General features: G+C 45.4%; 1 protein-coding gene across 1 annotated transcript; it reads left to right on the forward strand.

Moving 5' to 3' along the window:
* The first annotated feature begins 374 nt into the window (after nt 1–374).
* On the forward strand, nt 375–6297 carry A4GNT (alpha-1,4-N-acetylglucosaminyltransferase). Its single transcript, XM_008708119.2, has 2 exons — nt 375–821; nt 5486–6297. The coding sequence occupies exons 1-2, from the start codon at nt 417–419 to the stop codon at nt 6098–6100; spliced, it is 1020 nt and encodes a 339-aa protein (XP_008706341.1). The 5' UTR covers nt 375–416; the 3' UTR covers nt 6101–6297.
* Nucleotides 6298–10924: the final 4627 nt, after the last annotated feature.

Genomic DNA, 10924 nt, shown 5'->3' on the forward strand with positions numbered 1-10924 from the left:
AAGTTTCTCCCCTTCTCTTGACTTGGAAACACTGAGAACCAGAAACGTCCCTTTCCCCGAAGCCCTGCAAGCTGAAACTAGACGACCTGAGGCAAACCTCAGAAAAATTTCTACCATGGCTCATGTATCGATACTCTTCATGCCTGCTGCTCTATGGGCCACTCAAAAGGATGAATGATTATTTTCCTGCTTTGAATCGACCTCGGATTCCTCAGATAAATCCTAGTGAATGGAATTTTCTTTCTACTATGACTGTACTTGATTTGCTCCTATTTTATTGAGGATTTTAGACATCTAATCTTAGAAGTGATGTTCATGTCTCCTTTTCTGTGTGCTGTCTTTATCGGGTGTCGTGAGAGTGTGTTTGTGATGAGTTGTGTTGCTTTAAAGGAGCAGGCCTGGACAGACAAGCAGACATGCTGAAGGAGCTCCAGTTCTTCCTGCTGGTCGTCCTGCTGCTTGTCTGTGTCTTCTTCTACCAGCTCAACCTGAAATCCGGCTGCGTCTTCTCCTGCCTTCCTCAACAGTCCCAGCAGGACCCAGAAGCCCTCTTGGGCCAGGGGCACGGCATTGTGTTCATAGAGACCTCGGAGAGAATGGAGCCAACTCCGCTGGTCTCCTGTGCTGTGGAGTCTGCTGCCAAGATTTACCCCGGACAGCCCGTGGCGTTCTTCATGAAGGGTCTCTACAATGCCACACGGCCCTCAAACTCCACCTACCCAGGCTTTTCCCTCCTCTCAGCAATAGACAATGTTTTCTTCTTCCCCTTGGATATGGAAAGGCTGTTTGAAGACACACCGTTGCTTTCATGGTACACTCACGTAAGTGTTCAGAGAAACTGAGAGGGTCAGCGTTGGGAGGGTCCCATCTGCTCTTCTTAAGGATAGGTGAACTGAGCACAAGGACTCAGTGTCGGAGACGGGGCTAGAACCCAGATCCTGGCCTTCTTTCTACAGCATTGAGTCCTGATTCAAATAAACAGGAGAGACAAGTTTGGTTCATCTTGAGCCTCATGTCTTATGCCTCCAGCCTTATTTCTTAGGAACGAGGTTTCTTTTGAGACTATTCTTAACTGAGGAGTTTCTAGATCTTCTCTGGGGGGTATAACCACTTACCTCTCTTTTATTTAAACCCATCTATGTTCAACTTTTTTCATGTGTCTGAGTGGGAAACTAGGCAATATTTAATTTAAAATGACGTGAAAAGAGAATTCGTGAAGGATCAGGTGGAGTGCTGCTGTATGAGATGGGGTTATATTAAGATGTGATCAAGAAGCTCCTGGAGCTCTTGAGAATTTTGTAATCTTCACCTTAGTAACATAGCATAATAAGGAAATAATATTTCAATTAAATATTTCTCTCACAGAGGACCCACAGTTGGACAATGCTTGAGGAAATTAGAGCAGAGCCGCTCGATAACCTCACCACGCAGGCTGTAGCTGTGGCACCTCACGCGCACTACAGTGCAGTATGGGATCAATACACTTACGTTCTAATGCAACCGTAATTATTTCAGCTGTGTATCCCCCCGATCTATGTGAAAGTAAACGACCTGAAGAAAATAACACAACACACGGTAATAGTAGGAGTTTTTGTGTGATTGTGTTAGGAGTGCATTTAGTGAGGAGAATGTGTTCATTTTATAAATAAAATTATTTAAAAAACTAAAAAGTAACTTAAAAGTTGACATCTAAATAATACCACTTGCTTGCCATATAAAGTCCTTCCTATGTTCTAACTGTAGGCTAGACCAAATGGCAGCAAACTTCTCTCTGTAAAGCGCCAGATTTTAAATCCTTTAGGCTTCGCAGGCCAAGAGGCAATAGTGAGGCCATTACACAGGTACTGGTGTTAGTCTCCTATGGCTGCTGCAACAGATGACCACACACTGGGTGACCTGAAACGGCAGATATTTGTTCTCTTACAGTTACAGAGGCCACAAGTCCCAAATCCATTTCACTGGGTGGGTGTCAAGGTGCTGGCTGGGGCCCAGTTCCCAGGGAGGCTCTAGGCAAAAATCCTTTCTGTGGAGATCTGCACATCCCCTTTTCCTCTCTCTCTGTGTGTGTGTGTGTGTGTGTGTGTGTGTGTGTGTGAACTTTCCCTCTACATCTGTCTTTAAACGATACTTGTGATAGCATTTAGGGCCCATCAGGACAACCCAGGATGATCTCCCCATCTCAAGATCCTTAATGTAATCACATCTGCAAAGACCCTTTTTCCATATGAGGTGACATTTCCAGGTTCCAGGCCCTAGGACCCGAGGTCTTTGAGTGGCCATTACTCAGTCTCCTGTCCTGGGGGGAGGACGCACTTGGGCCTAAGTACTGCCAGCTTGAGGCGTTTTCTGGACTAAGTAACAGGCCTGAGGGGGCGGTGGCTAGTTTTACTCTTGGCCCCATGGGACTTCTGGATCCCAGCGTGCCCATCTCTTCTCCTGAAGAGGCTGGAGAGCCTCTCAAATTGAGGCTCATCAGGAGGCGATGGAGCAGCTCACCGGACTGAGATTTCCCCTGAAGCTGTCAGCACAGGGTCCCCAACAAATAGGCAGTGACCAGCACGAGCCCTGGGAGGCAGCAGGGAGGGCATGGGCCAGGGAGGCAGGCCCCAGCAGTGGAGGGGGTCCCTGGAGGGGACACGCGGGTGAGGTCCCTGTCGCTCTCAGGGGTAGCCTGCTAGAAGGTGTTCCAGGAGGACTAAACAAGAATGGGCCGTGTGTTGGCCTTCCCTCCCCACACTTGGGCTGGGCGAACATTACCTGAACTGTGCTTTGTTCCTTGGACAAATAAGTCTCTGCGCCAATTGTCTTGGAAGACGCTGCATACTACACCCCCCTTCTTCCCCTCACAGACTAATCACGTATGTGAGGAAATGAAAGACTCTGTAGCTCTGAACTAAAGAAATGTTAATTTGATTCAACCCAGCATTTTCCAAACTTACTTGAGCATGGAGGCCTCTTTCGGTAGGACATAAATGTTTTCATGGAGCTAATGTTCCATAGGGCACAGTCTGGGTTCTCTGAGCTGTACGTCAATTTTACAATGTTGAGTTTTCAGAACAAGGTGAGCCCTGGGACACAGAGCCCTACGGTGTCTGCCCCATCCGAGCCTGCAGGGACCCCACCAGGCCATGCACCTACAGAGATCACACCATGATACCTTTGGGGTGCTGGCCTGTGGCACGTCCTGCCCCAGTTAGGCCACCTCAGGAGAGCTGGGGGCCAGCTGTGGGGATGACCCAATGTGCCGTCCCTTGCTGGGGCCCACTGGGTTTGCTGGACTGATTTGGCAGCTGTGGCCCTCAAAGATGCCTTGGGTTGAGTACTGTAGGGGTGGGGAGGGGATGAGCAGTGCCGTCTCTCACCCCCTTTCTGGTGCTCACCTCTAAGGGAGCTTTTATGTTTTAGGTTGAGGTTAGTCCAATGTCCACAAAAAGTCAGGCTTCTTCCTCCTCTTGTTCTGTGTGGCTTTTGATATCCTATGTCTCTGGATCTGTTCACTACAATCACCAATTTACAAAATAACTTACAAAATAATCAACTTTACTTATTTTTACCAAAATCTTGTTTCTTTTGAATGAATGGATCTCTGGAGCCAGACTGCCTCGGTTCAAATCCAGCCCCTGCCTCTCTCACTTTGGACAAATTACTGAACTTCTTTCTTTTAGCTTTTCACTTGAACAATGGGAATAATCCTAATACCAGTCTTGGAGTATTTGTGTAGATTATCAAGAGCTTGGAACAGTTTTTGATACATTTTTGCAATTTTTATTTATGAGGTTTTCAGCAACCTCATTATTTATGAGGTTTTAAGATTTATTTATTTGTTTTGGAGAGAGAGAGAGAGGCAGAGTCTTAAGCAGACTCTGAGCCAAGCACGGAGCCCAGTGCAGGGCTCGATCCCATGACCCTGAGATCACGCCCTGAGCTGAAACCAGGAGTCAGAAACTTAACCAACTATGCCACCCAGGTGCCCCATTTATGTTCATTCTTTTCACCAATATATTTCATTTCAGAAAAATCTATTTTGGGGGTGCCTGTGTGGCTCAGTCGGTTGAATGTCCAACTCTTGATGTTAGCTCAGGTCTTGATCTCAGGATTATGAGTTTAAGCCCTGTGTTGGGCTCCACCCTGGGCCTGGAGCCTACTTAAGAGAAAATCTATTTTGATTGCTCAAATCAAAATTTTAGCATTCCATTTGGGAACATTGCCATTTATAATGATTAATTGTTATTGCTTTTTAGAGTCACTTTGCTTTGCTCACGTTTTAGCATTTGCGGTCATCCTTGACTCCTCTCTCCCACCCCACATCCAGTTCATCAATACTCTGACCAGCTTCATTTTCACCGTGTGCCCGGGATCTGACCCCTTCAACAGCCTTTCCTAACTTGCCTCTGTGCCCCTGCCTTTGCCAGCTCCCAAGCTCCGCCCCTGTCTGTTTTCTACATAGCAGCTGGCATGACCCTTTTAAGACTAAGTCCGATCACATCATTTCTTTCTTCCAAACCTCCCAAATAATTTCAGTCTTTACCCCAGCCTATGTGATCTGCCCTCCCTCTGCACCATTCCCTCTCTGTTCTCATCTCCTATCCCTCTCCTTCACTAGTCTGCTTCGGTCACCCTGCCTCCTTTCTGTTCCTGCACAACACAGCGAGCGTGCTCCTACCTCAGGGCCCTTGCACTTGCCGTCCTTCTACCTAGAACCCTCTTCTCTGAGATATTGGCATGGTTCACTCATTAACTTCATTCAGGTTTCTACCGGAAGCCAAGATAAGATAGGGCTCTACGCTACATAGTCCCCTTATCCAGCTTTTTTTCCTTCACGGTCCTTATGAACACCCAGCATATTATATATTGATTTGTTTATTGTCTATCTCCACCCAGTAGGGAATGTTATCTGTTTGTTTACTGCTATCTCCTTAGCAACTATAACAGAGCTTGGCACGTAGAAAGTAGGTCCTCCATGAATATTATTAAAGGAATTAACTAGTGAAAGAACACATGCATGCATTTGAAGAGTCTTCTACCAATTTTGCAAAGAGCATACATATTGATCTATTTATAGTTTCCTGGTTTATTTTTTTCTTTATCAGTTTTTAGCATTTTTAGGACTCAAAAATTCTTTCTTCACAGTTCCATATTTGTGGTTAATGTACACCCTGTTGAAAATGACTCAAAGGGTTTATTGTGAAATCCCTGCTGGGTTTCTTCTTTACCATTCCACTGCTTCAATTTTTTAAAAAAACAAATTCATGAAATCTTTAAAAGCTGCTAAAATCTTCCCGTTGTTACTGATTGCTGTAAACTTTTCACTTGAAGGCAAATTTTTGGGTGGAGGTAAGTTGGTAAATTTGCAAAATTGAGCTGTCCAGTAGATTTTTGAGAAGCTGGCTTGCTTCCTTCTCCTCAGCCACGCTGGGCTGGCCTCCCGTTGGGACACCCTCCCTCTCCCCTTGCTGCTCTGGCTGATTTGCTCACGGTCTTGCAGGTCAACGCCAGTGCGGAGAGAAACTGGCTCCACGTCAGCTCGGACGCATCCCGCCTGGCCATCATCTGGAGGTACGGTGGCATCTACATGGACACCGATGTCATCTCCATCAGGCCCATCCCTGAGGAGAACTTCCTGGCTGCACAGTCTTCTCGGTACTCTAGTAATGGGGTGTTTGGGTTCCTCCCCCACCACCCCTTCCTGTGGGAGTGCATGGAAAACTTTGTTGAACACTACAATTCAGAAATCTGGGGCAACCAGGGTCCCAGTTTGATGACCAGGATGTTGAGACTGTGGTGCAAACTTGGAGACTTCCAGGAGGTGAGCGACCTCAGATGTTTGAACTTGTCCTTCCTACACCCCCAACGATTTTACCCCATCTCCTATCAGCAGTGGAAGCGCTACTATGAAGTCTGGGACAGAGACCTGAGCTTCAACAACTCCTACGCCCTGCATCTGTGGAACTACATGAACAAGGAAGGAAGGGCTGTGGTCAGAGGAAGCAACACGCTGGTGGAGAACCTCTGCCGTAAGCACTGTCCCAGGACTTACAGGGACCTGATTCAAGGCCCAGAGGGCTCGGGGACTGGGACGCTGGGTCCAGGTAACAAATAGAGCCAGCACTGGATTGCTGCTGCTGCGTCATAGAACTGGACACTTCCTGGTGTGGCAGCTTTCGGTTCATGCTCGTGTTCCCCAGGGGGGTAGGGGCTCACCCACGTATCAGTTAGGATCAGCTTTCCCTGTCTGTAGTAGAAAAATCCCAAAGACCATTGGTGCATAAAATATAGAAGCTTCTTTCTCTCTCATGTAAAAGAAGTCTGAGACAGGTGATTCGGGGTGGGGGTGGGGGGAAGCATGCTCGCTGTGGTCATCGGGGACCTGGGTTTCTTGCATCTTTTCGTTTGTCATTTGTCATCCTTCGTGTCCATAGCCCATGGTCTATATGGTTGCTTGATCTCCAGCCCATTATGTCTGCATTTTGGGCAGCAGGAGGAAGGCAGGAGGAAGGTGCACCTCCTTTATTTTATGAAGACTTCCTACAAATACCTTATAACACTTCCCCTTACATCTCACTGGTCAGAGTGTAGCTGCAAGAGAGGCTGAAAAATTTAAGAAGGAAGAGAAAATGGGTGTTAGGAGAGGCAGCTGACAGTTTTGCTACATGTTAAATTTATTTCTGTAAGATTAAGTTTAGGACCCGTTAGAGAATTGACTGGGGAAAAAGAGACTGATTTCTGGTCCTGATTTTGATATTCATTAATGCACTCAGTCTGTGAGCATTAATGGAGTCCCTTCGGTGTGCCAAGCACTGGCTTAGTTGTTGAAGATACAGTTGGATCAAGCGGACAGTGCTCTGTCTTAGTCAGTCTGGGCTGCAGGAGCCAAGTATCATAGACTGGTGGCATATAAACAACAGAAATTTACTTCTCACAGTTCTGGAGGCTGGTAGTCTAAAATTAGGGTGAGGATCTTCCAATGGCAGAGGGCACTTTTCTTGTTGACTCTTCATATAGTGGAAAGAGTCAGGGGGATCTCTGGGGTCCCTCTTATAGAGGAACTGATCCCACTCATGAGGGTTTCACCCTCATGACCTAATTACCTCCCAAAGGCCCCTCCTCCTAATATCATCACATTGAGGGGTAAGATTTCGACATATGAATTTTGGGTGGACATGAGGATTCATTCAGTCCATTGTTGGTCCCTTGTACTTACCCTAAGGACCGGCCGCATTCCCCCTCTGATACCCTCTTGCCTTTCCCAGAGTGTCTTCTCTTCCCTACTCACCCAACCTCAATTGGCTCATAAAAGCAAATTACAAATGGTAATTTTTACAAACCACTTCTCCTTTAACAGTCACATAAAAATTTACCTCCTCTTTCTAGGATGTATGAGAATCAATATTTCTCCTACAAATATTCATCAACCAAGATTTTCTAGCACTTTTCTTTTGGTAGTTGGCTTTATGGGAAAAAGTTTCTATTTTTTCTAAATACAAAAATATGATGATTTTTCAAACTACATTCCCCCCCACCCTATCCCCTTTCGTTCTGATATTCCCCTTTTGGAAATCACTGCTCTGACAGTCTTATTAAAAATACTCACAAGTCATGTCTCCTGCCCAGCTTTATTTATTCCTGGCTACTTGCTCTGGATTCTTAGATATCTGACACCATGTTCAGATTTTGGGGCCTGCTGCTCCTCCTCACAGCTGGAGCCCTGCTGGTTTTCAGCTCGCTTGATTGTCCCCACAGGTGAGGATTTTCAGGGCCAGCCCTTTTGGGAAGAAAGTCACACACATTGGATCTCACTTCTATATCTGGAGAATACATGATAAATCGTTCTCCAACTAACATTCCCAAAGGTTTTGAAGGGTTTGATTAAGAATAACTTTAACATTTCCTTTTCTTTTTTTTTAGAGAGAGAGAGAGAGAGCATACACACCTGTGAGAACGGGATGGGGGGTGCAGAGAGAGAGAGGGAGAGAGAATCTTAAGCAGGCTCCATGCCCAGTGCAAGCCCACGCTGGGGCTCAAACTCATGACCCTGGGATCATGACCTGAGCTGAAATCAAGAGTCCAATGCTTAACTGACTGAGCCACCCAGGCACCCCAGGAATAGTTTTAATATTTCAATAAAATATGAATTGTTTCATGATGAGACCAAATAGGTCAATCTGAATGTCACCTTTCTTTATGTGGGGCTGTGATTATATGAATTCATTGTGTTAATGTTGATAATTTGATGTTTATAGGGAGATTTACCTGACAGTAAAATGTCTTTGGTTAATAAAATGTGAGAAATAAATCAATAATGTATTGCTTAAGAAGTACAGTTTGTCTAGTAGAAAAGGATATATCAAGACACGGTAGTTAGGGGGGAAGGGGCAAAAGGCTAAAAGTAGTGAGTGGTAAGAAGTGTGGGATTTCCGGGGCTCCCGTTGGCCCTGGATTCCTTCTGGCCTCTTCTGTGAGTCTGTGCCTCATGTTCATGTCATGATAGACTTTGAAAATAGGTCATGCTAGTGGCTTCTCTATATTAAATTTTTTTCCAAGTCCCACACTTATTCTTAGAACTTCAAACAACAAGATTGTATGGAGCAAGTGGCGAAAGTGCCTCTTGAACCATTGTCAAGTTTGGTATGTATCTCTCACCTTCTCTCCGCATGTATAGCATGCTAGTGGTAAGAAGCTTTAGCCACAAGCCTTCCAAGTATTTCCAACTAACACCTTGTCTGCCCTAGCTCTTCCTTCCAGAATCCCCACAGTGCAGCAAGTAAAGGGTTAAGACTGGCTCCACAAGGCTGTCTAGTTTCCTGCTTTCAGGCTAGTGCCTGTGCAAGTCTAGTAGTTAAATATTTGAATATCACCCCTGAATTTCCTATATGATAGTTTTAAAAAAAATATTATGTCAATTGCTTCTCACTTTAACAGTATGTATCCTTGATTCATCAGCATACTTTATCTTCATAATGGCTGCAGAGTGTCTCATTGTAGGATATATATCGTAGCCTATTTAATGAAACCCAACTGGTGGACATTTAGGTTGATTCTAACTTTAATAGTGCATGTAAAGCTCTAGCAAAAGCTGATTCTGGATTTTTGAGGGCTTTACATTTTGATATGCGGTGTCAAATTGTTTTCAAAAAAACTGTTTGAAATTGCCCATTTTCCCATCCTTCACCAACGCCAAAAATCTATTTAATTTTAACCAATATGATGGTTTTAAGAATGTATTTAATTGTCATTTTAATTTTGGTGAGGCTTATTGTTGCACCTGCTTAATAATACATATTCTCTTATTCTGTGAATTGACTAATATCTTTTGTCTGCTTTTCTATTGGGTTTTTTTCCTATTTCTTATTGACTTGTAATCACCCTTTGTATATCAAGGTCACACACATTTTTATTATTCTAGTAGCAGTTTTTTTCAGTTCGTCCCAGTTTGACATGCCTTGGTGTTGTTTCTAGGCTCAGAGAGCAGGTCCTGGTTAGGCTGATGCTGCATTTTTCATTTTGCAGAAGAGAAAATCTTTTTCCTGAGAAAGGAGATCTCTTCTGTAAGTGCATCAATGTCCTTCAAAGTGATTTTTTTTAGGGAATGAGCTAGAATGTAGGTCGTGCCTAGAGAAGAGGTCCCCTCTCGGCATCAGCCAATTCTTGACATGTGAGAGTGCAGGCCTCTTGTTGCCAGATCCTCAGATTTTTCAAGAGAAATCAGCAAACCAGATTTTATGTAAAGTCTCATGTTGACTATATACCTGTCTATCTGTACATCAGCACTGTGAAAACCCAACAATATACTTTTGATCTAAAATTACCTCAGTTACCACGCATGGTCAGCATCTCAGCACTGGGAGATCTGCGCCATACACCTCAGATGTCCTTCTGGAAGCCGGAGCTAGCTCTGGAGCTGGCTTCTGAGCTGTGATGCCAACAGCTGACAGCAGAGAGCACTCCTATTGTGGGCTGCCTAGGGTCTGAAGTCCACCTTCAGTCAGCAGTCTGTCCCACTGTCTCCTGACAGATCCCTAAGTGTAGGAAGGAGACCAGCTGTGATGGTGTCTGTGCTGTCAGAGAGTGGGTGTCTGTCACTGGCTGAGGAAGGGGTGAGAGGCCACAGGGCAGATGAAAATGATAGGTATTGAGAACCCACTCTTTTCTCCTCCCATCCAGCAGTTATGGCCCAGCTGCTCATGCTGACAGTAATGTTCCCTGGACTAGCCAGTTAGTGCCAATCTCCTCTGGCCTGTTCCTGTGTCATAGACTATATCCCTGTCCCCACTGGCGCTGCCAACTCTCGTGTGTGCTGTGGCAGCAGAGCGTGACAGCTCCCCAGTGCTATGGGATCCAGGCCTTTATAAACCCTTGGTACCCTTTGGGACCTAGAACAGAGTCTGGCACACAGTAGGCACCCGATAACTCTTGGCTGTATGGTATGTTGAAATGTGGCCCAGTGGGGGAAGGGTGCGGAGGTTCCGTGCGTGGGAAGTCTTGGTCAGCTGAACGTGCAGTTGTAGCTTTTGGAATTACTGACAAGGTAGATGAAGGTGTCCGTCAAGTTCGCTTTCTCACAACCCTGCAGAGGAGGGCACCCTATTTACAGATAGGGAAATTGAGGCTGGTGTAAATGACACAAACACACACAGGTACTGTCCGAGCTACTTCCTGCACACTTTGGGGTGAGAGTGGGGAGAGCACTGAGAAGCAAAGGCTCCATTGACTGAACTCGAGAGGACACATCCCTGACTGCCAGGCCCCGGACTAAGCCTGGAGACGCTTTAGTTAATTTGGTTCTCATAACGACCCCGCTAGATAAAGTTTATTTTCCCCATTTTACAGAAGGGTTAAGTGATTTTTCCAGGGGTACAGAGTTTGGGAATATGGAAATATAAAACGTGTCTTTTAAAAAATTTTAAGTCCGGTACAGTTAACATAC

This window comes from Ursus maritimus, unplaced genomic scaffold (assembly GCF_017311325.1).
Source record: "Ursus maritimus isolate PB19 unplaced genomic scaffold, ASM1731132v1 scaffold_20, whole genome shotgun sequence".
Classification (NCBI taxonomy): domain Eukaryota; kingdom Metazoa; phylum Chordata; class Mammalia; order Carnivora; family Ursidae; genus Ursus; species Ursus maritimus.